The 25,985-nt window shown below is 38.6% G+C and overlaps 1 protein-coding gene across 4 annotated transcripts; it reads right to left on the reverse strand.

The window, feature by feature from the left end:
• Positions 1–1,895: 1,895 nt before the first annotated feature.
• fam149b1 (family with sequence similarity 149 member B1) lies at positions 1,896–25,979 on the reverse strand. 4 transcript variants are annotated; one of them, XM_008119238.3, is made up of 15 exons: positions 25,837–25,979; positions 22,309–22,404; positions 20,988–21,120; positions 19,816–19,958; positions 19,227–19,342; positions 17,630–17,744; positions 16,326–16,513; positions 15,736–15,869; positions 13,646–13,758; positions 12,201–12,425; positions 8,301–8,418; positions 6,563–6,688; positions 5,625–5,706; positions 5,392–5,526; positions 1,896–2,956 (listed from the first exon to the last, which is right to left on the reverse strand). In XM_008119238.3, exons 1-15 carry the CDS (start codon positions 25,884–25,886, stop codon positions 2,886–2,888), a joined length of 1,845 nt encoding a protein of 614 aa, XP_008117445.1. In that variant the 5' UTR covers positions 25,887–25,979; the 3' UTR covers positions 1,896–2,885. The 4 variants fall into 4 exon arrangements, with proteins under 4 accessions (XP_008117445.1, XP_062832277.1, XP_062832275.1 ...); XM_062976207.1 differs by having other exon boundaries at positions 1,896–2,953; positions 17,630–17,813; XM_062976205.1 differs by having other exon boundaries at positions 17,630–17,813.
• Between the last annotated feature and the right edge of the window lie 6 nt (positions 25,980–25,985).

The following is a 25,985-nucleotide window of genomic DNA, read 5'->3' on the forward strand; positions in this document are numbered from 1 at the left end:
AAACATACGGCACATGACTGAGTTCCAAGGTTGGAAAGAAATGTAAGCACTGTTTTTTACCAATTCTAATCCTAGGACTCGGAGCAGTGGGTTCAAATCACAGGAAAGGAGATTCCACCAGAACATTAGGAAGAATTTCCCGATTGTAAGAGCTGTTGAGCAGTGGAACTCGGCCTCGGAGTCTGGTTGAAGCTCCTTCATTGGAGGCATTTAAACAGGCTGGGTGGTCATCTGTTGGGGGTACTTTGATTGCGCTTTTCCTGTATGGCAGGGAGCTGGACTGGATGGCCTCTTCCAACTATTTTACAATTCTAAGATGTACTCCCCCATTTTAGGGGCGCCGAAACCAAGGTGCCCTTTATAATTGATGGTCTTAGATTTGCAGGGTTTTTTTTAATTGCTTACCTCCAAGGGAGGAGGAAGGGCCCCAGCCCTAAGGGCTCATCATTATGTCCTCAGTTTCAAACAAGTTTCAAACTCTGTCTTCATCTTCCAGTGGCTTCTCAACAGACCCATAGTTAGGAAAATAGTTGAATGCAGACATGATGACTGCCAGGTTGAAACAAAAACAAAGTAATGTGCATGCAGAGAAAATTCTAAAAAATAGTAAAAATATTTTTTTCAAAAATTGAAGCTTTTAAAATGTTTATATTTTGATGCACCTTAGATTCACTGAAATATGGTAATTCATATATCGACAGGGATGTCTGGCGTGGGTTGGCCCATGAGGCCACAAAGAGTCAGAAGTGACTGAACGAATAAACAATAATATCTGGTTTTAAAACAAAGTTCATATTTCTGTAGCAGCTCCATTTAAGCATACTTTAACCAAGTAACTTTTCCAGCTCCGCAGATATGATGGAATGGTCATTCAACTGTGCTGATTAATGGGAGAATGAACCTCCTTCTCTATGGAGCTGATGCCTAGTAAAGTACAGGTAGTCCACGAGTTACAAACTTACGGCTTACAAACAACTCAAGAAATGAGAGAAATCTACCCCTCTGAGGGGAAACTCACTCCTAAGAGATCCTGGGGAAAAGGATTATCAACAATCCTTGTTTCCACAACTAGCCAAATTTTTCAAAATCCAAAAATTACAGGGACAGAAATCTTCTTGCATACAACTTGAACTACGAAACCTATCTTTTTCGTAACTTGGGGACTGAATGTTATTTTTGTGGCAGTAATGTCAAAATCATGATACACTTTTTTGGATTTACTCAGATAATATGTAAGTATTTGAGTTGTAATGTGTTTCAGGATATTGGGTACAGGATCCCACAAAAGTGGAAAAACTGATTTTAAAACCCCGGCATTCCTAAAGAGAACAACTCTTAAGAATCAAATTTCCCACAGTACAAATCTATGGTCAATGTCCAACATAAGTTGATTACAGAGTCACACTGGAGGACCTAGCTATTCCAAGAGACATTTTAATCACATTCACAAAAATCAAACCCACAAATGGGAGAGAAGCATCCTGACTTAAAGTCAGCCAAAGGATGGCATTTCGGCTTCCCTGTATCCTATTTTGCCAAATAAGGTGTTCTTTGTTCAGGACATTACATTGGCTGAGATTTACAAAAGTACCTCTGTAGCAAAAATCAGGAGATGCCAATTTCATTGTACCAGCTTTCTCTAAAAAAACCTACAAAAGTACATGGCATGTAGCAGAAATTTAGGAACGCAGTTTACCATGTTGCTGTTGAGAGAGTGCAAAATGCCTACATCTATGTGGATTCTGCAAACACCAACGCCCCCTCCTCAAAAACCTTACAAGGAGTTTAAATGCCCTGCCCTGGTACATGAGAAACAATCAAAAAACTAATTTAAAAGAGGCCATTCTTAAAACCAGGAGCCACATCCCAATTGTTCTATGTAATTACAATTCAAATACAACTTAGAAAATATGTTTTATTTGCATACAAAAGTTATTCCAAATTACAATGTAATAAATCCTTTCTCATTCTGGCATTTACAACTTTCACATGGTATCTAGAATATAAGGCAAAGCTATCTTCAATTTACATCTCTTTGCAGTCTGGCACTTACTTTGACTAGTAAGACCTAGAGCTAATCTGCAGAGTTATTAAAGTTAAATGAATATTCATTGTAAGCTATTCTATTTTTCTAACTATTTCTAAGTTAACACCTCTCACCAGGAACAATGCCTACAACAAGTAGGATGTTTCTCCTGCAATTGAGAGGTGTACAGAAATAGTTTCTTGTAAGTTTTTACCAAACTTTTTGCTCTACTTAAATCAGGAGAAAGTATGTATTCAAAGTAGAGTCAGACACAACTGTAGTAATCCTTGTAGTTTTTTAAGATAGGTGAATATTAGAAATATAGATTTAATTGGGAATGATGGACACCTATATTTAAATACAATAAAACAAGGATGCTGTAAGCTTTAAATCTTGGCCGCATTTCAGACATCAGATTCTGAACCTTTTCTGAAGCATGGGATCAACTGGTACTGACATCTCCTCATACTAGTAGAGCAAATAACAAGTTTGTCCATGCAGTAATCTAGTATTACTAAATATATCGCATTATGTTCCACTAATTGGCAAGTCATTTGGGAGCTAACAATAGTATTACTGTGTCACTCTTTGTGATCAAGAATCAACCAAGAGGAATATTGGATTTAGAAAGTCTCTACAACATAAGCTTTCAATATCCCACAGAACAGCATAGGAATCAAATTCCCACACAACTGTAGTAATCTTTGGCAGTTGAGTTTATACAAAATGAAGACTCTTATAAGAAAGGTTTGGAGTTCTTCTGTAAACAGGTTTCATATTGCTACAGCGGAATACTGATTTCAAAAGCTTCTGGAGAGGCCCCCTCATCTTGGAGATGGGATAGCGGCTCCTCAGCACGCTACAGACCTTGTCTGCTTCTGGATCCACCTCGGCTGTGGGTTCGCACAGAACCATGCAACTGAAGACCTACTAAGCAAAAACCAGACAAAGCTTTGAAAACAAACACAGTATTCCATACATGCCATGTTAGAACAAACTGGTACCTGCAAGTGTTTATGTCCCAATAACCTTGTCAAGAGTGATCAAAAGATTCATCTGATACTGTTTATCAGAATATACCACAGGGCTTTCAGAATGACATACATCTTAACTGGGAGCACATTCTAATGGAGTGCATTTTGAAGCCCAGATTTGGGAAATGCTAACACTATAAAAGCCTTTTCGTGTCAGAATGTGATTCCAGGCCCAGTTTCTATGTGTCCCCAAAAGGTGGAATTTCTTTTTTCTAAGAAATATCTCCCATATCACTCTGCTGTTTATAAAATGTTGCCCACTGGGGTAATTGCAGTAAGTATGTCCTATATTTGTAAGGGAGCTCTGGTGTAAAATAATCATTAAAATCATTAATCCCTTTCATAACCATTACCAAGTGAGCAGCAAACCACTCTGCTATAGATCTGTCTAACTAATAATCTAGTTAACTGGAAATATTGGGCTCTACAGAATTCTTCCTGTAAATTACATTTATAAACTGAAATGTCTTATCCCACCCACCTTCATAACAGTAAACTTAATTAAACACATTTCAAATATATAAAGAATTCACTGGCTATATAATGAATCTAAATACTTTAAGCTATTTATGTATGTATGTGGGATTGCGTATAGGTACTAGATAAGGAGATTCCAACACTCTATTATTATAACGAACAATTTCCTCAAGGAAACGTGGTCCTAAAAGTGGTGTGAAAATTATTTCTATTGTATGAATAAAGGGTACATTTTTGTCAATAATTGAAAAACACAATATATTATGCTTATTAATGGAAGACTGGCTTCAGACAAGATGATTCTGAGTCTTGAGAAGTGGTTCTCAACCTGTGGGTCCCCAGTTTTGGCCTTCAACTTCCAGAAATCCTAACAGCTGGTAAACTGCCTGGGATTTCTGGGGACCCACAGGTTGAGAATCACTAGTCTAGAGTGATAAGACAGAACATTTTCATGCTTCCTGACCCTCTTCAATAGATTCCTGTGGTTATCCTTACATGAAATTTTACCTCAAGCTATTTTGTAAAGCTTGCCACTGTCATTGCATTTAAAGAATACTGTTGAACCTTAATTTTTATATTTTCTCTATGCATTTTTGAAGTTATTCTACATTTACACATCAATTGAGCGTTTACAGCTTGCTGCTTTTTAATTTTTTCATGAGGGCATGGCACACAACCACCCTTTCACATCCATCCAATGGATAAGGAGGGAGAGAAGGATTGTGCTGTCTGGCAAGTTCCTCTACAGCACTGTTTCCTAAACTGTGGGTCAGGACCCCACTCAGGATCCCCTTAATGTTGGGGTCACGAAAAAATTGGCAACAGTAAAAGGTTTCTGAGCACCACCTACTCATTTGAGACATCTACTTGAATCTGTTGTGCAGTGTTTCCAGTGGACTTTGCAGGAGATGCTTCAACGATACTTCATAAAACAGAAAACCAGCCTGTTTAGCAGGCCTTGAAAATGCTGATTCGTTATCAGTAAATGTTTGATTTTTACACCTATTTTATATACCTACATACCTGAGGATACATAAAGTTTCTTGGGCCAAAAGGGGTTCTGAGTGGAAATGTTTAAGAAGCCCTGTTCTACATTGTGGGCAGACACAGTGAGGGCCACCAGATTCATGTAATGCTGCTGTTGTGACCCCCAGAACCCAGCACCTCCCCTACATAAAAAAAATAGTTTATACATTTTTTAAAAGGATTTGTCAGGAAATGCCATCTAGAGAATGAGGAGGGACCCACTGCATCATTTTAATAAAAAAAAATATTTGTCGAGTTCTGCTTTACATGAAATACATATATATCATGTTCTGAGCCAACATATGTTTCCCTTGACAGCTATTATTTCAGCCATCTCCCACCCGACTCCCTCACTGAATCTCTAGAATTTATTTTTAAAGTATCTCAACTTCAGTAACTTGTTTGGCATAGTAGCTACAGTAAGGAAGAAACAGAAAATACAAACACTGGACTTGGGAGACGGGGTTTTGCTTCCAGCACTCTTAAATGTATGTTATAAACACAAGGATTTAAAAACAATTAAATATGCTGGAAGAAAGATATGCTAAAAAGGAAAACTCTGATTGGTGTTATGATCACTTTTACTAAAAACCACAATGCAGCATTCAGCTAGGAATAAATTTTGCTACATGAAATAAAGAACCGAACAAATAGGGGCAAATATACTGAACTATAAAAGTGTCCGGAGTATAAAGCTGCTATTCCAGACTGACGAACTTTTGACAAAATAACCAACAACTATGTATCAGAAAAGATGGTAATGATTTAATGAGATGTGAGCAAAAGAATGATGCAGCATGTCCAAAAATGTAGCTTCTTATTTCTTACCCAATGGAGGTTGATCTTCTTTGTCCTCCTCATCCTCATTAAGAAAATGACCAAGAGGCTGGTGATGGAAAGAGCTAATATAGGAAGAACTAGATATCCCTAAACTGATTCCCAACACTCCTACGTTAATAGAATCTGTAGAATAATAAAGATTTCAGTGTTAAAACTGTTGTAAATTGACATGCTTGATATACAACCATTTAAAGCAATAGTTCTTTCAAATGTGCACATACCTGTGCCAGCAGATCCTTTGCTATTTCGCGGTTGATTAGCATAATCAATAACAGTGCAAGAACGACGGTACTGTGAATCTGGCTAAAACAGTGTATAAAACAGTTATATTAGATGCTGGAGTAGGATGTTCCAAATTGAAATACTCAAAGGGTTATGATCTCTCAGTATACGTGGATCCCATTTAACAGAATTCAAACCTTGTTTATTCCCTCCCTGCATGTTTTTCTTTGAAATATGGTAAATATTCAAAAACATTTAGCCTACCGATGTCTCAATTAATGTAATTTTATTGGTATCTATTCTTATTTTTGAAATTTACCAGCAGCTGCTGCATTTCTCACCCTCGGCTTATACTTAAGTCAATAAGTTTTCCCAGGTTTTTGTGGTAAAATTAGGTGCCTCGGATTATATTCCGGTCAGCTTATACTCGAATATATAGTATATAGGGAGGGTTATATTACACACTTCCATATTATAGGGTAAGAAATGGAGCATACAGGAATATTCTGAAGACATCCACTCCTCTATTTCAAAAGCGAAGAAGTGTTTGCTGTGGGGAGGATATTTCATTTACAGAACCAGAACCTAATCCAGCTTTACATACTGTTAAAGTAAGACAATTCTCCGTTCCCTGTGAAAACAGGGTACCAGTCTGTTTTACTTTACACAAACCAGCTGCGTTTTAAGATTAGCAGGGGAGGCTTTCTCTCAATTTTGGAGAATTTGAAGCTATTTGTGCGGCTCTTAACAGTCAATAACATCAAACACTGGTCCAACGTTCATATCTACAGTTAAAACAACTGATGTTTCTCTTATCACAGAAAATAGTATCCTGCCATAATGCTTTGATCTATATCACACGTATCTATCTGAGTACTAAAGATGCGGATGACAAAACAAGCTATATGGATCTCGATGTAATTTTGACACCTCTTACCCAAAATGCATGGGATGTGTTGGGCCTGGAGAAACTATCAGGTAATAAAAACCTCTCATGGACTGGTTGATGGTTGATTTCATCCGCTATCGCACTGCGAGCCCTGCTAGCATTTCCCCGGGATTTCTGCAAAGACAAGACAGTTTTAGATCCAAAGTTACTCTGAAAGAGCTTGAAAATGTGCTATGATATTGTTCTATGAAGTAACAGGGTGGTTTTTAAACCCCAGATCCATTTGGGGATGAGCAGAGGATAAGCAAATGGGCTCGATTTGCCCTGATACTTTAATTCTATTTGCAGATAGATAGTTCTGAAGATGGAAACTTGTTAGCATTTGTGGTCCTAATGGAAGAAGTATATGGTCCCAAAATATGTGTTTCTCCCGGGAAAAGTTAGGTAAAAGGTAAAGGTTTCTGCTGACATTAAGTCTAGCCATGTCCAACTCTGGGGGTTGGTGCTCATCTCAATTTCTAAGCCGAAGAGCCGCCGTTGCCCGTAGACACCTCCAAGGTCATGTGGCTGGCATGACTGCATGGAGCACCATTCCCCTCCCATCGGAGTGGTACCTATTGATCTACTCACATTTGCATGTTTTCGAACTGAAGCTGGGCCTAACAACGGGAGCTCACCCTGCTGCCCGAATTCGAACCGCCAACCTTTTGGTGAACAAGTTCAGCAGCTCAGCGGGTTAACCCACTGCACCACCAGGGGGCTCTAAAATCCTGTTTTTCCTCAAAAGTCATAGCCCTTCTACCGTAGACAACACAAGGGAGGTTTGGGGTAAAACATTAGATGAAAGATGGGGGAAGTGGCTGTGTTGTGCATGCACCCATCTCGGATTCCCAATGTGCCCCCACCTCCAATTTTTTTACCTACCCAAAGCACTAACCATTTTCATTGAGAGCCACATCAGCCTTATGGTTGCTTTCAAAGGGCCATTGAATCCATGGATAGAAAATCCGTGGATATAGAGGGCCAAGTATAATTTTTTTACATAGTGGTCAGTGCTCTTCAGTTTTTACCGGGTTTAGGACTCCAGATGTGATTGAATGACATCTCACATCATTTTTGATTATCCACCATGGGGACTGGAAATAATGGGAATTGCAACCCAACAGCACTCTTGACTTTGAGGTTGGGGAATGATAAAGGGCATTTTAAAATCAGCCATCAGATCCACAATCCTTGTATCTAAATCCAAACCCCACTACCCTGTTTGAACAGAACAAACTGCAGCCTACCAAATGTTACTGTATCACAACTCTGATTAGCTCTAGTCATGATGTTGAATGAGGTGGAATACAGGAGTTGTAGTCCACCATCTGGAGGGCCACATAAAACGACATGGTGGGTCAGATTTGGACTGAGGGCCTTGAGTTTGACAATGTTACCCATTCTGGATGCTCTTTATCTAATCAGAAAGTGAATGAGAAGTCACTAGAAGTCAGACTTCTGATACACTTCCTTAAAAAATAAAGGCTTCTCCTGGGCCTCAAGCTGCCTATGAGAAGCAAAATCAACAAAACTGTCGCTATCTCACACAAATGTAGCAATGATTTGATGGAGATAATGGTGTCTTAGATCTAAACACTGTAATTATTCGCATAAGCTTCTCTGGGGAATCATTAACACCATTTCTTTTAAAACTTGGGCAAATTTCACATTAAGTTCCACAAGGTGCGAGATCTCCAACAATTCAGAGACCTGAATTCGTGACCTCACCAATTTGTGAGCTTACCATTTGTTTTTGGGATCCCGTATGTTCTGTCACATCTACAGCACTAATTGGAGGCAGGAGGTTGTTTCTGCTCAGTGGCATCGGGGAAGGTGAAGACAATTGCTCATTTGCAGCAGAGCTGGGGCGAAACAAAGTTTCTCATTTCAATCAGAATTTGGAAGACTGATTAGAGCTCAAATTTAAAACTAAAGCATGCATGCAAGATGATGACAGATGCTGAACCGCTTGGCTGCAAGGTGATGAGATTGTGTTTTAAATACTGAACTCTGCACTGGATGAAATTTACAAAATGGTGATGCAAATAATTTCAGTGCACACGGTGTTGTCGAAGGCTTTCATGGCTGGAATCACGGGGTTGTTGTGTGTTTTCCGGGCTGTATGGCCATGTTGCAGAAGTATTCTCTCCTGACGTTTCATCCACATCTATGGCAGGCATCGTCAGAGGATGTGGGGTATATACTTCACGACCTCTGAAGATGCCTGCCATAGATGTGTGGCGAAACATCAGGAGACAATACTTCTGGAACATGGCCATACAGCCCGGAAAACACAACAACTCAGTGTGCACTTTTTGAAGTTTAATATTAAAAGACGATAATTCAAGAATGCAAAGCAGCTGCAGCTATTTTGATAACAATCATCTCACCTCAGTTTCCTCCCATTCATAATAACCATATAATTTGCAGTTAACCTGGCACTCCTCATAGCTGAAAGCTGAGCCAGAGAGGGATCTAAATTGTTTTTGCAGCAGTCCTGAAATTTCAGGACTGCTCTGATCTCTAAAATGCTTTTTGATCTCCCAAAAGTGTTTGTGACTTGCTTCAAAATATCGTTTTCCAGATTTCTGGAAATCGGAGCCAAATATGACTCTGCTAAGTGTATCTGCACTAAACCATTCATTATCTGTAACAGTTTAATAGTCTTATCAAAGGTGTTTACTTGAGGAGTAAATTGAGGTGCAATATTCATTCCCCATCCATTATTAAATCACAAGAGAGTTATGTTATGTATGAATTCATATGCAAGACACATACCAATGAAACAAAGCAAGCTATTCGTAAATAATCATACAGTGACATCTGACATAAACATCTTGGTTCATGGATGAAATAGGTGAAACATATGTTTTAAACTCAAATTAGGTAAGACAGTTGTTGGTGCACAAAAGGAGGATTTTGCATACTCCATATCAACTTCTTTAGCTGCCAAACCAAACCCACTGAATGTGCAAATGGTACAAACTCTAGGCATAATTGAGCTACATGTCCATGTTGCCAGAGTGGCCACAAACACTTCTAGAGCTATCCCATGGTTAACCTTGTGGGCTGAGTACTCCAGAACTCTCTACCTGGAGCTGCAGAATGGAAAATATACAGTAGCTGCAACTGATTAAAACTCAGGCAGCCAGTCTCTTTCAATACTACTTTATTCCCTTTTTGGTCTAGTCTTGCCTATTATCTCTGTGTACTGTTTAGAAGGCACCTCTCAGTGCTAGAGGTCCAAAACAAACCGTCCAAATCTGTAAGCAAGTGACTATTAAAAAAATACCAAAAAATGAGAACTGCGTGTTCATAAGAATGGAAATATTGCAATAAAGGAGCATCAGATTGTATTTTTACGATATAATGCTACAACACCTCCATCCTCACACAATGCACAGAGAACAAACTCACTCTTCAGCAGGGTGTGGGGAATCTTAATGCTGTTTTATTATGTTTTTCTGTTCCCTATACAGGAAGATAGGGACTACAGCTGTTGTGACTGCGCCTTCGGGGATTATGGTTGATGGGGATGGAATTCGAAGAGGAAGAAAAAACCCTCGTGATGAGGGTTCACTGGAGGAGTTGCGCAGGAAGCGACTTAGAGAGCTATATGGGGGATCTTCTGAGGAAGATTCAGATGGGGAGATGGATGCTGAGGAACAGGTGGTGGCTGGGGAAGCGGGCACTGAATGGGCACAGCCACCGGAGATGTCTGAGGATTTGGGGTCTATGGATACTTCTGAACCTGGGGTTTCTGCAGGAGCTGATCCCAATTGGGATGCTTGGAGAAGGGAGGATGGTTCTTTAAGTGTTCATGGGGCTAAGTGTGGGCAGGATGATTGGGACTCCGACGAATTGCTAGGTACTCCAGATCCACGAGCTCTAGCTGTGTGGAGCTCAGACTCTGAGTAGATTTGGGACACCTGGTGTTTGGGTGTGAGTGTTTGGTCACCCAGGAGGAAGGGGAATAAAATGGGAATGTTTGGCCACTGCACTTTGCGTGTGGCAAGGTGTTGCTGAGGCGCCATTGCGATCTCTGTGTTTCCATGAAGACTGGACTTGGACTATGATTTGAATCTGCTGTTATCACCTAGCTTGGCTCTCGCTGTGTCTTATCGTGGATCTGTTTTGGATGACTGCACCCTCTTCAGACCTTGGATCGGAATTTGACCTTGCTACTGCCTTCGCCCTGTGATTGATGACTACTATCGGCTTTTGACTCCTGGCTTGCTCTTTGGACACCGCTGTTATCTCCTGACCTGACCTTGGAATCCCGGACGACGTCTTTTCACCATCCTTTTGGAGCCTTCGGCTTTATCCACATTGTGGAAGCAGTCTACTGCATTCTTAGTTTGTTTGTTTGTTTCCTGACCAATTTGGTGTTTTCTTTTGGCAACTGTTCCTTTGAAAACTACAGAGCCGGCTGGCAGGGCTTGGACTCAGAAAGTGCAGTTTGCACTAAGTTTGTTTAGCTTTGTTTTTACCTGCTTGTGTTGCTGAATTATATTTTTGTTTGAACTGCTCTTGAAGCACTGATAGTGAAGTGTTTCAAGGTTTTTTCGGTGTTAACATTACTTTTTGGCTTATCTGCTGCATAAACTCTATTTTTGTTCGCTAATTGGCGTCTGACTCTTGACAACAGCCCTCACAAAACTAGCTATCTGACTAATGAGATGTACCTTAAAAGCACAGTGGACAACTTGTAGTCTTCCATATGTTGCACTGCAACTCCCATAATTCGTCACCAATGGCTATATTGGCCAAGAACGACAGGAGCTGTGGCCCAATGCCATCTGGAGGGCCACACATTTCCTATCTCTACTTTAAAGGGTTTCAGACATTTCTGCCACTGATTAGTTTCATAATGGCACTTTTTGCTAACAAAATCATAAAACAACAAAACAGCGTGAAGGGGGGTTGTTTCAGCCATCATCAGTGATATCACAGGCACCTTGACAGATTCCATCCTCAATAGTGAACAATATATGTAGCAATGAGGTTCCAATATTTATAAAAGAAATAACATGGAGAGCTGTTCAACAATAGAATGTGTTGCCTTGGAATTCAGTGGAGTCTCCTTTGGCAGTTTTTAAACAGAAGCTGAATGGTCATCTGTCAGGAGTGCTTTGATTACATGTTCCTGCTTGGTAGAATGGGGTCAGATGGGATGGCCCTTGTAGTCTCTTCTAACTCTGTGAGATTGGGTAACAATTACAATCAGCCCTTTGTATCCACAGATCTAACCATCCACAGCTTGTATATATCCCAAAAGGCAAACTTTTTAAAATTCATCAATACATCAGTTCAATTAACACACTTGCCATACAAGTCTTATCTTGATTTTTTTTTAAAGAAACCTCAAAAGGCAAGTCAATTTATATTAGGGACGTAGATTTACATTGCCATTGTATGGCACATATTTATTTAATTTACTTAATTTATATACCGCTCTTCTCCCCCAGGGGGAGAAGGTATGAATGGATATTCTGCAGGGTGGTGGTGGGATGAAGAACCAAACCTCAGTGGAGATTAAGGATCCACTGTAATGCTTATTCACCCACCCAGCCTTACATATTATATTCCTTAAAGCTGAATGTTTGCACAAAGATTGAAACAGAGCAATAATATACCAACATACCGCCGTGTTCCCCTGATTACTTCGTCCATAGGCCTTGGTGTCCCTGAGCGAGAATGGCTGGGGTTGATGGGATGCAGGGTACGTGGTGGTGGGTTGCGCCTTCTAGCAGACTGTGCAGAATAGGACAGAGAAGATGCACTGAGTTCAGGAGGGCGATTTGGCCGCGCTCTGGTAGAGAGGATAGAACTGGAGCCTGGTCTCATAAGCAACCTGTCATCCAAGTCTCTGACACCAAGAGGAAGCACAGGGGCAAAATGAAATATTTGTTGGTTGATTTCAAATGGTCAGCATTAATTAAGCACAACTCCACTATAAGTGCATCTCCCATAAAATCATTCTGCTCCATAAAGCCCGTATCTACAACAGATTTTGTATTCACTGTCCTTAGTATTTCTGTTAAGCATAAAATGAAAATGCTAGTCAGTATCTGTCATGGGATAGACATCAGTGCATAATGTAACCTTACATTTGATCAATATTATCCCAGAAGCTAGGTTTCAATGTGGCTTTTTAATAGTAACCTTAGCCACCTGGTCCCATAATCTTGTTCAGTTTTGGAAGTAAATAAACAGGCTTTTGCTGCCATCACATCAACCATGTTTTGGTAATCCTAAATGTTAATTACTGTAAATTAATGGAAACGGAGGCTTCCCCTGAAAATTATTTTCTAACTTTTGCCAGAGCAGATTGCAGCACCTTACTTATCAAATACAACATCAATTTTGCCCACTCACTTTTGAGTAATGGAATATCTCCACACAAAACAGTATCCTTTTCTTCTAAGACAACACAAATGTCTAAGACATGCCTGTGGTGATATTGAATAGAGGGTTTTTTTTTGTTACAATTCTTCCACACCAAAATCTGGCTGAAGGTGGCTGGTTATATAGGACTTTACAAAGTATTTATTCTGTTAGACGTTTGCAGTTTATTTCTATTTTTATCCTTAAATTTAAATGGCTTTAGGTGACCATTGGCTAAATTAAGTGAACAAAGGGCAGTTGGTTGGCTGTTTCAATCCCTGGGGGCCTCAACTATTGAATCAATAGGGATCTGGTAAATGAGTACATACATACATACTGTTGAATCAATGAGTCTACTGTATTTCCAACTCACATATGAATTGTATTTGCCATCTAAAACTGATTCCACCACATATGTATCATGTATCTAAAATAAGGTATGCCGTATTATTTGGTTTAATATAGCTAAACTCGGGTTGCAAAACTGTTGGACATATTTAACTCTCTTCAGGGCCACACTAAAAATCAGCAAAAATATACTTCCCATAGAATGTGAAGGAAAAAAATATTGAAAAGTCAAATATAAGATAAATTGTTGAGACAGAGCTCGAATACCAATATATCCTTTAAAAAAAGGAACTAATAGTTTTAAACACAGCTTTACCACAGAACAAAATCAATAAAAACAGCTGCTTTCCTTACAAGATTTTGTCCATCACAGGAAAATTCCTTTGGTGTAAGGGGATTCCATGAATCACCATCAACCCATTCAAATTACGTTGTGGTCCACCACTCGTTCCTTGGGAAGGCTGTACCTGCAGATTACAAGAATTAAGTTTATTCTTCAGCATTAAATTGAAGAAAAAATTCAAATGCTTCTTTTCAATGTTCACATTTACTATAAAAATACAAAAAAAAAACTTTAAAGGAACACTTCTCAGCAAACTGGGCACATTTTCAAATGGTATCTTTGCAGTAAGATATCAAAGGGCATCACAGTCATGACAGTAATTTTCCTAAAGAAATTAAGTTGTTTAAATTTAACAAAAAAACCCACTTTTCAACTCACCTAAATAAAAAAACTCTACATGATAGCATGGTTAGTTTCTGTTCCATGTGTTTATAATCTGATTGTCCTTACTACATCGCTATGGAAGTCTGACTACATGTTTAGAATTGCTGTGTTCCAGAAGGGCCCGAAATCAGGGAAACAGCATCTGTTAAGATTATGTATCTTCTTGGCAATACCTGGAATAACCTGTAGAGCTAGCAAGCTAAAGCATAAGCTAGACGCCTGGGTTTACTATGTCCTTTGATAAACAGAGTCATGACAGGCCAGGTAAAGAGACTAATCACCTCATTCCCTCCTTCTTTCTGATAGGCTTCATTTTACCTCCTAAAACTTGAGCAGCAGCCCACAGAGGTTCATGTATCAAGAAATACCACATTACCTAGGTATCTAATGCTTCCTATATCTGAAGAGTGCTATAGAAAATTCCTTCTTAGTGATCAACTTTTTTTATGGAGAGCAATGATGTTGCGGTGAAAGGAGAAACGTGAAAATCTCTGGCATATGTGAAGTCTTTGGTCAATGTATTTAGTACAAATGCCTAAACTTCCATTCTAAAATGACTTAATGTAGGCACAAATGTCACTGATGCCTGTCAAATCTATTATTAAAATTTTCAGAAATCAAAATCCAAACTTGCCAACCTGGAAATATATGAGTCGTCTAAATACATGAGCAATACACAAGACTACAGATCTTGTGTTTGCTTTCTTACCCCTGTTTACTGAGTTCAATTGTTTCTGCAACAGAAAAAAGGAATCCAAGAACATGAAGAAAATTTATTTCAGAGTAAGTTCTACTGAAATTAATGTAACTCATTCCCACTTCCACGAGTTTATAATTAAAAAATCCTGGTAAAACAAAACATGGGTTATTAAAAATCCACCCACTTTATTAGAGTGAGATTTTTTTTAAAAAGAGAGCGACCCCACCAAACATACATACTTCAGGTGTTTTTCTCTTCTTTTTTGTTTTGTGGCCACCTCTGCGTTTTGAGTACTAAGCATATAATAAGGTACGTATAAGGAAAACAAAGGATTATATAGGAAAATGGAAGGTAAAGAGGTAAGAAAGAAAAGAGAGTTACAACTGATCAAACATCTTTAACCAATGGTTAGTTTTGATTGTTGTGACTGTCTAATAAAGACAAAGAGTGTGCAAGGCACCAAAAAAATGTAAAAGGTAATTAATGGGAATACTTTATATGTACTTCAAATCTGATTTCTCTTTGTTGTCTATGAAGCTAAATGAAAACTGAGTTAACCTCTCCTATATTTATTAACCAGAGCTGCACAACGCAAATCAAAATAAGAAACTGCATATTAATGCTCCAAATCTCTTCAAAGTGCAAAGAAAGAAAACATTTGCAAAACAAAAGAAAGTGGGCAAATATTTCAAAAGCTGTGACAAACACATAACAAAATTAAAGTATTATATGGACAGTCAAGCCATTAGAATTCTGTGGTTTATAACTTTGAATATGTTTTAATAGTTTTTAACTGGGATTTTTTAATACTGTTTTAATGTTTGCATATGTTAAATTGTACGTTGATGCTTTTTTGTTAAGCCGCTTTGAGTATCCTACAGGAGAGATAAAGCGTATTATTATTATTATTATATTATTATATAATAATAATACAAGTAATTTCAAAACATTGACATGACCGTTTTCATTGCCTAAATGACAGAACTCAACACAAATCATATTGTGGCTTAAACTTACAACATTTGAAGTGATAGAGGGCATCTTGTTTTGTGGCATTCGAGGTAACAACAATGGCAAAGGCTCAAACTGCATAAACGGACTTCCAGAATCTGTTCGGCTTGTTTCTACAGTTAGGACATTCTTCTCATCATCTATGTATGAGCAATAGGGCAAACATCAGGATGTGCTATTTACTTGAGATTATTAAGAAAGAAATTTAACCTTAAAAAACAATGTCAACAGAAGAGTTAACACCCTCGATTTCCGTAACATTTAAATAATTAATGCTAAAAAGGAGAACTAGTGATCCAATGGGAACTTGGTAAGTGAACACTTAAATGCCGTTGATTTAAAGTCTATTCTAATTTGGGCTAACGATAATCTAGTTCTGTTGGCTGGGGTTGGTAACTGTGGGAGGCTACGTTGCCTACAATAGAACTTGGATTACTGTGCCCCCATTTAAAAAAACATGTTGTTTTGCTCTGAAACCTCTTTTACATGGGATTGATTCACTCTAGGCCCAGAGAGGCCATTTTAAACATTTTTAAAAAAAAGCATTTTCAAAGTTGAGCCCAGATATTCAGGAAATTCATCATCTTGAGACTCACCTGAGACTGGCCCTTCCCAGTGTCTACAGATCAGCTGTTCCATGTATCCCAGTACTTCACTCCACACGTCATCAAACATATGGGAAAGAACAGCATCCCTCATGCAGTACGATGGTGAGATAGGAGGGAAACCTAATTTCCTCCTGTCAGATGAAATGCCCATTTTCCATTCATGCAACTCCTCTTCCCTTTGAAGTAGACAAGCAAATGTTCTAGCTCCATTGTAACTTTTTAAAATTATGACTTAAAGCCGGAAGTTCCTGTACACAGATTCCAACATTTAAAGGATAATGCCAAAGTGCGTGGAAAGTCATAAGAGCAATAAAACATGCCATGTATAGTCTTTTTAAGACAATAATATTTTCATGACCAATAACAATTAAGTCTAGCTACTAAAGAACTATGTCCAATAGCAAAGAAATCCAGACTTCCATTTTCACTTGCCAAGTGAATGGAAAAACATTGGACTTGTCAAGATAAAAGAGTTTTAATTATGTATAAATAAAACAAGACATGTGAATATGGGTCGTTTGGCTTTGCAGAAAATCTCTTTCTATTCAACATCTAAACCATATATCACCCTATATTTCACACACATAAAAACCACTATAATCTGCATTAACTATAACACAATGCTTAAAAGGAAAAAAACGTGCAAAATGAACAAAAATTGTGATTTAATTACATTGTGTGGGATAACAATGAAGATTTACCAAACAGTGATTATTATTAGGAATATAGCAGAAGAAAAGCAACAATTTCTACATCACAGATGGGAAACTTGTTGTAGTTCATTATAGAATTCATTTTTCTTTGATGGGGCGGTGTCTAAATACTTGCCCACGTTTGCAATTGGAAAATCACAACTGTATAAAATGGGAAAGCAGCTGCATTTTTTAATGCAAAGGCTTTTAGAAGATATAGTAATTTGTTAACTTTCTAACATTGCAGAATCTATGAGTCATCACTCCACATTTGAGGATTTAGCTTTTGTGGATTTAATTATTCATGGGTTTGATTAATATGTTCGCTCTAGGAATCTCTAGGTCCTCCAACATGACTCTATCGTCAACTTCTGCTGGTTATTGACTGTAAAGTCACACAGGAAGACCTAGAGATTCCTAGAGAGAACCCTGCACTTCTAACCCCCACAGAAGTGAAGGCCATACAACAATATCCTTCCCCCCCTCTCTATATAAACATATACACACATATTTATATATTATTTGTATACCAGAAACTAAAGTCTGTATCATTTGTTTCAAGCATGGCATTGCAAAGTTGATTCAATATTCAATACCTACACATCTCTGCAGTCAAATGCTAAATATTCCTCCATTATGCCCTCAGAGACGATCACTCCATCTTCTTCGTTCCCCAACAAACACAATTTGGGAGGGTGTAAAACATTTTCTTCTTCTTCAGTAGAAGCAATAGAGAGAGGAACTTTTTTACCCAGAATGCTAAACCTGAACAAAAAAGTATTTTCTTTTTCAAAGAGCAAAAATCAAAAAGGATTAACATGATAGCTTATATAAAAACATCTTATGCATTAACAATTATAACAATTTGACCTATTTGCTACCTACAGTATTTGCTATTTTATTATTTATGTATTTATGTATTTATTCTTTACTTTATTTATATCCCACATTTCTCTCCATGGGGACTTGAGGAGGCTAACAACCACACAATTTGGTCACAGTTTCAAACAAAGGGAATACAAATATTCAAAAAATAAAAATTAAATAGCACTGGGTGTGTTTATAGGTTAAAATACATTTAAAATATAACAAATAAAATTGCATTTCAAATTTACAATCCTAAACTGCCCGAATCCAACTCAGTACTTTACTCCACAGGTCATCAAACACATAGGAAAGAACAGCATCCCTCATGCAGTTTTTTACTTTGTTCTTCTGCAGTAAAGGCTCCTCAAACAGTTTACAGGTGAACAAAAAAGAAAAACCTCCCTGCCCTAATCCTAACAATTTAAAAGACATGTCAAAATGAAAAAAAATATTATGAGGGGTGAAGAGAACACAAAAGCATAAACAGGTAAGTCTATACGACTTACAGTGTCTTCTGTAAATTCATATATATGCTTTAGATCAGAGATTATACAGCCTGCAGATGGACCTGGATGACAACTTTCTTCATTCCTTATCACTGGCTACAGTGTCCAATAACAGTAAGAGACCAAAGCACTAATCAGGGCTTCTTAAATGCTTCCACTCACAATCTCTTTCCACATGAAAAATGTTTACGTGACCCAGGTATTATAAAATAAGTATTAAAAAATAAAACATTTACTGATAAGAAATCGGAATTTGCAAGGCTTGCTAAACAGACTGGTTTTCCTTTTTATGAAGTACAGCTGAGGTACTTTCTGCAGAGTCCACTCTAAACACCCTACAACAGATTCGTGAAAATGTTTAAATAGCCACTAGCTGATGTTCATAAATCTTTTACTGTTGCCAAATTTTTAGCACCTCCAACACTGAGCTAAGGGAACCCAATTTGTGGCCAGAACCTACAGTTTAAGTAGCAGTTCTGCAGATCAGAAATATAGATCTGGTGTTGGAAGAACCACACCATAACTTCTTTTCCATTTCTTTTGTTATCAGAAGTAAATATGCCCAAGAAAAGCCTATAATTACTCAAAATATAGAGCATCCAAATAAGATGCACTAGTAACACTATCACCTTTGAAAAATACACAGAAGGCACAACACTTTTCAGAAAAGAAATTATTACAAAGATGACAATCTTCAATGAAAACAAATGTCATGATCATAATTATGCTATTAAATGAGCATTCTTTTTATGCTTTAGAGAAGCTTAGTTGATGAGCAGTGATCATCAAAAAGCAACACACAGAAACTATCAATACTTACTCACTAGGATCCTTCTCTTGCACTGGGCTCATGTCAGATGACTCCAAGGTGCTGCAAGCTGAACTAGAATACCACCTATAGCCTTCATCTGTGGGGATCACTACTTGTTTTCCTACAATCCTAATATTAAATAGAAAGTTATTTTTAAAGAAGCTTTCCATACACCTTGTCAAAGTATGTTAAATCCATACAATTATACAAAAGACATCCAACAAGCACTCCAAGGTTACAACTCAAAGACAATATTTACATCTGAAGGGCACCATGCACACACCATACAGCTATACTATATGGTGTGCTGAATACAATTTGTGCAGCACATTGTAACATTAATATAAAATTAAACTCTATAATATCAGCATGTTCAAAAAGAATTATTTCTCAATTTCAAGCCATTCAGCATCAAAACAAAGAGATGGAAATAAACAGTGAAATCAGCCACTGTGTAGGTATGTAATGACAGCACGCAAAGTGAAATGAAAGCAAGTTTTAAAATACTGTACACGTAAAATATATTAACATTACTTGTACTATTATCAGTTGCACCAAATAATGATTTTCTGTTCCACAAAATATCCAATATCAATAAGCACCTGAGATGGGGGAAGCTTGACACCCATTGTTGGCACTCTTCCTCTAGGCCTTCAACAAACACACTTGTTTTTTGTTCATACAAGAGCTCATCAATGTGTCTAAATATCTGCTGGACCTGCCGTGTAGCTGCTTTATCAAATTCCTGGAAAAGAAAAAAAAAAGAAAAGAAAAAGAAAGAAAATGGAAAAGAGATGGGTGTACCAGGCATTAAACTTGTTAACAGTTTAGGAGCAGACTCAGAAGATTTTATTCCTATAAAACAAACAAGTGACTTTCTAGCATTCTAGTGTGGAATGGTTATTTAAACAGCTTAAGCTATTTATTCAGAAAGCCTTTGTCAAACATCTCCTATTCTGCTGCTGTTCAAGAAAGGAAAAAAATAAAGGTAACTTGTCAGTAATAGTTATACCTTCCAGCAGTAAACACAAATGCCAAAATAGTGCTGTAATCAAAAAAAGGGCCACTGAAAACAAAAGGGGGGCATTAGCATGCTTACGTAAATCCCAGGGTTTACAGAAGTAAAAAATGTTTATGGGAAAAAATCCCGAGGAGGGAATTGCCCCCTTGCCCCCTCCCAGACAGCCCAATGAAAACTCTGTAGTCTCAGTTGCCAACAGAATGCTAAATGCTTCCTGAGAGTAAAAGAATAAAATAACTTGGAAGGCTTTTCTGAATCCAGCAAGGATGCACTACATCCTTTACTGGAGCCTAATCTTCTAGAATACTTTGCAGATAGCAAAGTATGTATGTATGTATGTACTTGCTTCCAAAAAGAGCAAAAGGATATCATGATTTGTTTACCAAGTCGGGATTTCCTCCCCTCAAGGTAAATTTGAAGCAGTGATAAACTAATTATACCGGTAGTTATGTCAGAATTGATTGGTTTTAATGTTTACCACTGTTTTTTAGTCTAGTTTTTATCAGATCTCAGGACTTAGCCCTGAATCTACAGTTTTTATGGGTCATCTCAGGTCTAATGTATGTGCATGCAAACAAACACATACTTTAGTATAAAACATTTTAACATTCGTACAGTCTTACATTTTCATTCATATACATATCAGAACAAATGTGTGAAAATATATGGAGAATAGAAACACAGTTATCAATTTTTCAAAGATGACCAAATGCCTCTACTTATTTTAAATTGAAAAAAACAAAGTCAACTCACATCATAGCCCCATGAAAAGACTGAGCTGTCTTCGGTGGAGATGCCTGTGAAGCTCTGACTAGCTGACCATGAGTTCCCATCATCCACTGAACTGACAGATTGGTAGTTTGAAACTTTTGTACTTTCAGACTCGCTGAGATGCATAGTTAAAATGCAGGAAGGAAAAGTAACATTAACATATGACTAAGTCAAGTCACAGGTATACTGAAGAGTTAAATTGTTACTTATTATTTTACTCATTTATAGTTCTCCTGTCGCTAAATAACAGGACTCGAGGATGCAACATATTTTAAAACTAAACAGATTCAAAACCTATACATGAATGTCAGTATAAACATGAAACTTACTTAAAAGACAATTAAACAAAACATAAAATTAATTATATTGAAAAACTATATAAATCATAACACAGAACAGTAGATCATTAGAAGCCTATCACATCCAGTTTTTAAAAGCCTAATATCACAATAGTGTCTTAACTTGCCATGGAAAGAGAGGAAGGGCAGAGACATCCTGACCACCTTACAGAGGGATTGCCAAAGTTGGGAGCAATCCATAAGATGGCCCTCTTCCTTGTTCCCTCCAAAAGAGGGTGATGGGACAGAAAGAAGGCCTCTCCAGAAGACCTCAGAGATCTAATGTTTTCAGAAATGGAGATCTGGACCCTCAAACACATTTAGTAGTATTTTTTTAAACTACACACACAATGTATCCCAAAGTAAGGAGTACAATGTATGTCTCTGCTTTGAAGCACTAAAAAGGAAGACATATTCTCTCTCATCTTGTCTCTTCTGTCCATTGTCACCACCATATTGCCTACAATTTTAACCCACAATCTCCCACAGAAGCATTGTGCTATTAATAGAATAATTCTCATTTGACCACAGCCAAATAATAGACCTTCAATATATGGTGAGGGCCTAACATATATTTCATTACAACCCTCTAAAAGGCAGAAACAGGGAAATCAAGCAGGAAATGAAATGTACAGTATTATATTTATTTATACCCCCACTTTATCTCCCCAGAGGAGACTGAGTATAGGCCCCGTATCCTGAAATAACTGTGAAAACAGGAATATATGGATATTAGCGAATCAAATTGGAAAAAATGACTTCTGTGGAATATTACTATAAAATGCCATAGTAGATGTTATTCTCATGGAATTGTCTAGATCTTCCTGGGCAACTTTATGATAGCTTCTGGCTCACCACTGAAATTCCTAGGGGCATAAAAATTCCCAGAGGACATATTTGTCAGATGCAGGTAGGTGGGACTGTGAATACAGATCTATCCATCCAGTTGCAAAAAAGAATATTACCTTGACAAGTCTTCCTGACTTTCAGTGGATGTATAACTGTCATCCAATGAGTCTGGCAGGGGATGATGTTCTAAGGTATTTTTGGAAAGTCCTCGGCTAAAAGAGAACAAAAACAAAAAGGTAACGACTGCTAGAAATAAATTCCAGGCTGTGAAGATAGTTCAGTTTCTTCTTACCAATGAGCAATCAGTACAGGGAAAAGACTGAAAAGAGCTTAGAAAGCTATTTCTTGACTTAAGGCGTTGGCATGCTGGCCCATCCTCTGCTCAGATATCAGCCAGCATGTCAACGTCTTAAATCAAGAAACAGCTTCCTAAGACCCACAGAGGTACTCACAGGAACACCTTAGAAAAAGAGAGTCCAAAAGTGGCAGGTAAAAACCCGGAACCTCAAGCCATGGCTGATACCAGATGAGAAACTCCTCCCGGGGCACACAGGAGACTGGATGACTTGGAAGGCGCTGAACAGATGGCACTCTGGTACCACGAGATGCAGAGCCAATCTTAGGAAATGGGGCTACAAAGTGGAGTCCACAACGTGCACATGTGGAGAAGAGCAAACCACAGATCACTTACTACAATGCAGTCTGAGCCCTACCACATGCACAATGGAAGACCTTCTTATAGTGACACCAGAGGCACTCCAAGTGGCCAGCTTATGGTCAAAGGAAATTTAGCATAATGCCAAGTTTTTAATTTTGTTTGTAGTTTGTTTATACATTATAACTGTATATGTTTATTGGGATTTATTTTTCTTCTATGTATTGTGATTTGTCTTTGATTTATTGTTTTGATTTAACCTTTTATGGATTTTAAGTACATTGTTACGTACATTGTTTCCTCTTATTGTAAACTGCCCTGAATCCCCTTGAGGAGAGGTGGCAGAATGTAAAGCTTTATTTATTATAATTTATTTATTATTATTCTCAATTTGCTTCTGAAATGACATGATCCAAACAGAGGATGGGCTGGAGATGTTAATGCCGTGGTCCTTTCATTGCTGGCTGCTACTTCCCAGCATGTATCAGCTGGTGCAATACTAGCTAAACAATATAATTTCTCTAGTGGCATAGGGCATAGATATCCTGTGATAAAGCAGCATGTCTCATTAAGAGCCACATCCACTGTTTTAATGTGGCAAGATGTATTCCATACTGGACATGTGTATTCAGTAGCACAGTAGCAAAGCACAAGGAAAGATGTTTTCACTGTATCTGGTTGTGATCTTTATAGAGGGATGATTCTCTCACACCAGAAACGATTTACGGTATGCAACTTGAGTCGACGTGGTCTATCCAATGCCATTTTCTGAACCAGTGCCCCAAATAACTCAAGGAACAGGCATTGAAACCAAGACACCAAGACATTTTTGCTGTTGAGTTGTTGTGAGTTTTCCGGGCTGTTTGGCCATGTTCCAAAAGTATTCTCTCCTGACGTTTTTTGTTGCTGTTATTGGGCTGTGCTACGGATTGGCAAAAGGCCTGGGCAAGTTGGCTAAATAAGGCATGGACATTTCCCTGGCTCTGATAGAACATAAAATATAACTTCCCCTGCTTTGAACTTGTGAAAGCACCTCTGAGGATGTATCTACGCTGTATTATTAATAGCTTGGCATCACTTTAAGGCAGGCGTGGGCAGGCCCGTAGCCAGAAAAAAAATTCTGGATGAGTTGAAACTTTTTTCCAAGATGATTCTTGAGGTCAGTGTCTCCTTATCTGGCACGAGATCTAAACAAGGTCCTTAAATTACTACCATCGTGCAAAGGTTCTTCACAGGTAATAGATACTGAATCATTGCTCCCTCTTAAAGCCAGTTCTTTCGGCCACAAAGGACAATAGTTTCCACAACTGGAAGAAGTTTCTTTCTGTTTTCTTCTGCTTTCTTCTTATTTCCTTTATCATGATGACAGGTTACATCAGGATGTTCTCCACTGTGAATTAGCAAGAAGTGTTCAAGCTAAGCACAAGTTGTTCTGATGGTACTATGTTTTTTGGTGTCTACTGGAGATTGGATTGAATCTTTCCATTGCACAAATGATTTAACAACCAATGTGCCAAGCTTCTGGTGAACACCTTCACCCTCAGCTTATCCTCCAAACTTGTACTTACAGAGTGCACATTATAGACGAAAAAAGTAGGCCAATATCGACATTGTACCCAGGTTTACTTGTTGTTGTATATTTATGTATATACACCATGTTCTTGGACTGTTTTCCATTTGAGATTGATGTATGTTTTGTTTCATGTGTTACATAATAAGATAGTACCCAGTTGGGACTGTAAATAAAATACTTATCAATACAAGCATACTATCTTATGAATACATACATTTAAATTTGTATGAGAACATATATATTTTAAGTTTTTTCTGTTGAAACCATTCTTCTAGCGAAAGGAGTAGGCCAACCAGGGAAATCCACTGAACCATTTAGGTTGCAAACTTAGACGCCCCTTCTTATCCACAAGAAATACATATCCTGGCAATGGAGTCTGTGGATTTTGCACTAATTGAGCTTTCACCTGGTCATCAGAAACAGTCTTGTTCATATAAAGTCCAAGGTTTAGCAATGGCACAGCTTCTTCTCTTTGCTCCTGTTTCATGGTTTCCTTGGCAGGACTTGGATTAGATGAACCAGTGATAGACACCTCAGGACCCTTCCACACAGCCATATAACCCAGAATATTGAGGCAGAAAATCCCACAATACCTGCTTCGCAGATAATGTGGGATTTTATTCAGTTGTGTGGAAAGGGCCTCAGTTCCTACCTTCAATGCAGGCCAAATCCCACCCCCTCCGCCCCGTACCTTAGGCTTTGCCTGCCGTCTCTGGGTAGACCAACTTGGTCACTTCCACTATGGCAGTCATTGCTGCTACTGCAATGTAAATTGGTAGAAAGGTAGGTAATGACAGTATGAATAAGAAAAATTTGATTGAGATAGTGCTTGCGGTTCTGGAGAGACTCTGATTTTTGCTTCTCATATACTTGGTGGGGGGATTTGGTTAACCAGTTAAAATTCATGAGTAAACCAGGTTTTTTTGTACCTGAAAGATTTTGGGGGTGGTTTGGAGACCTTAAACCGCCCCCTTGGTTGTAGGCTTGAGGCCTGGGCAGGTTGGCTAAATAAGGCATGGGAATTTTTCTGATAGATCATACAATATATCTTCCCCCGCTCTGAACTGGAAAAAGTACCTCTGAGGATGCATCAATGTTGTGTTATTATTTGGCATCACTTTAAGGCAGGCATGGGCAAACCTCTGCCCTCCAGGGATTTTGGACTTCAACTCCCATAATTCCTAACACCCGGTAGGCTATTAGGAATTGTGGGAGTTGAAGTCCAAAACTCCTGGAGGGCAGACGTTTGCCCATGCCTGCCTTAAAGTGACAGGAGTCCACAGTAGGGAGTGATGAACGCAAAGGGCCGTCTTCCTTCAGAGGCCTCCTCTGCGGCGGAGACGAAGCAGCAAAGGCCCCGCTGCGAGTGCGAGGAGGAGGGAAGGTGAGGGAAGGGAGGCGGACGAGGCCACTCACATGCCCAGGGCTTCGGGGGGCACCGGCTTCCGCGTATATCGCGAGATCATCCTCCCTCAGCACCTCATCTCGGCCCAGGTCGGCCCCTGGCCGCCATGGCGACGCCCCGCCTCCTTGTTTTCCTTGCCTTCGTTCCTTCCTCCCGCCTT

Source organism: Anolis carolinensis, chromosome 3 (genome assembly GCF_035594765.1).
Source record: "Anolis carolinensis isolate JA03-04 chromosome 3, rAnoCar3.1.pri, whole genome shotgun sequence".
In the NCBI taxonomy this organism is placed as follows: Eukaryota; Metazoa; Chordata; class Lepidosauria; order Squamata; family Dactyloidae; genus Anolis; species Anolis carolinensis.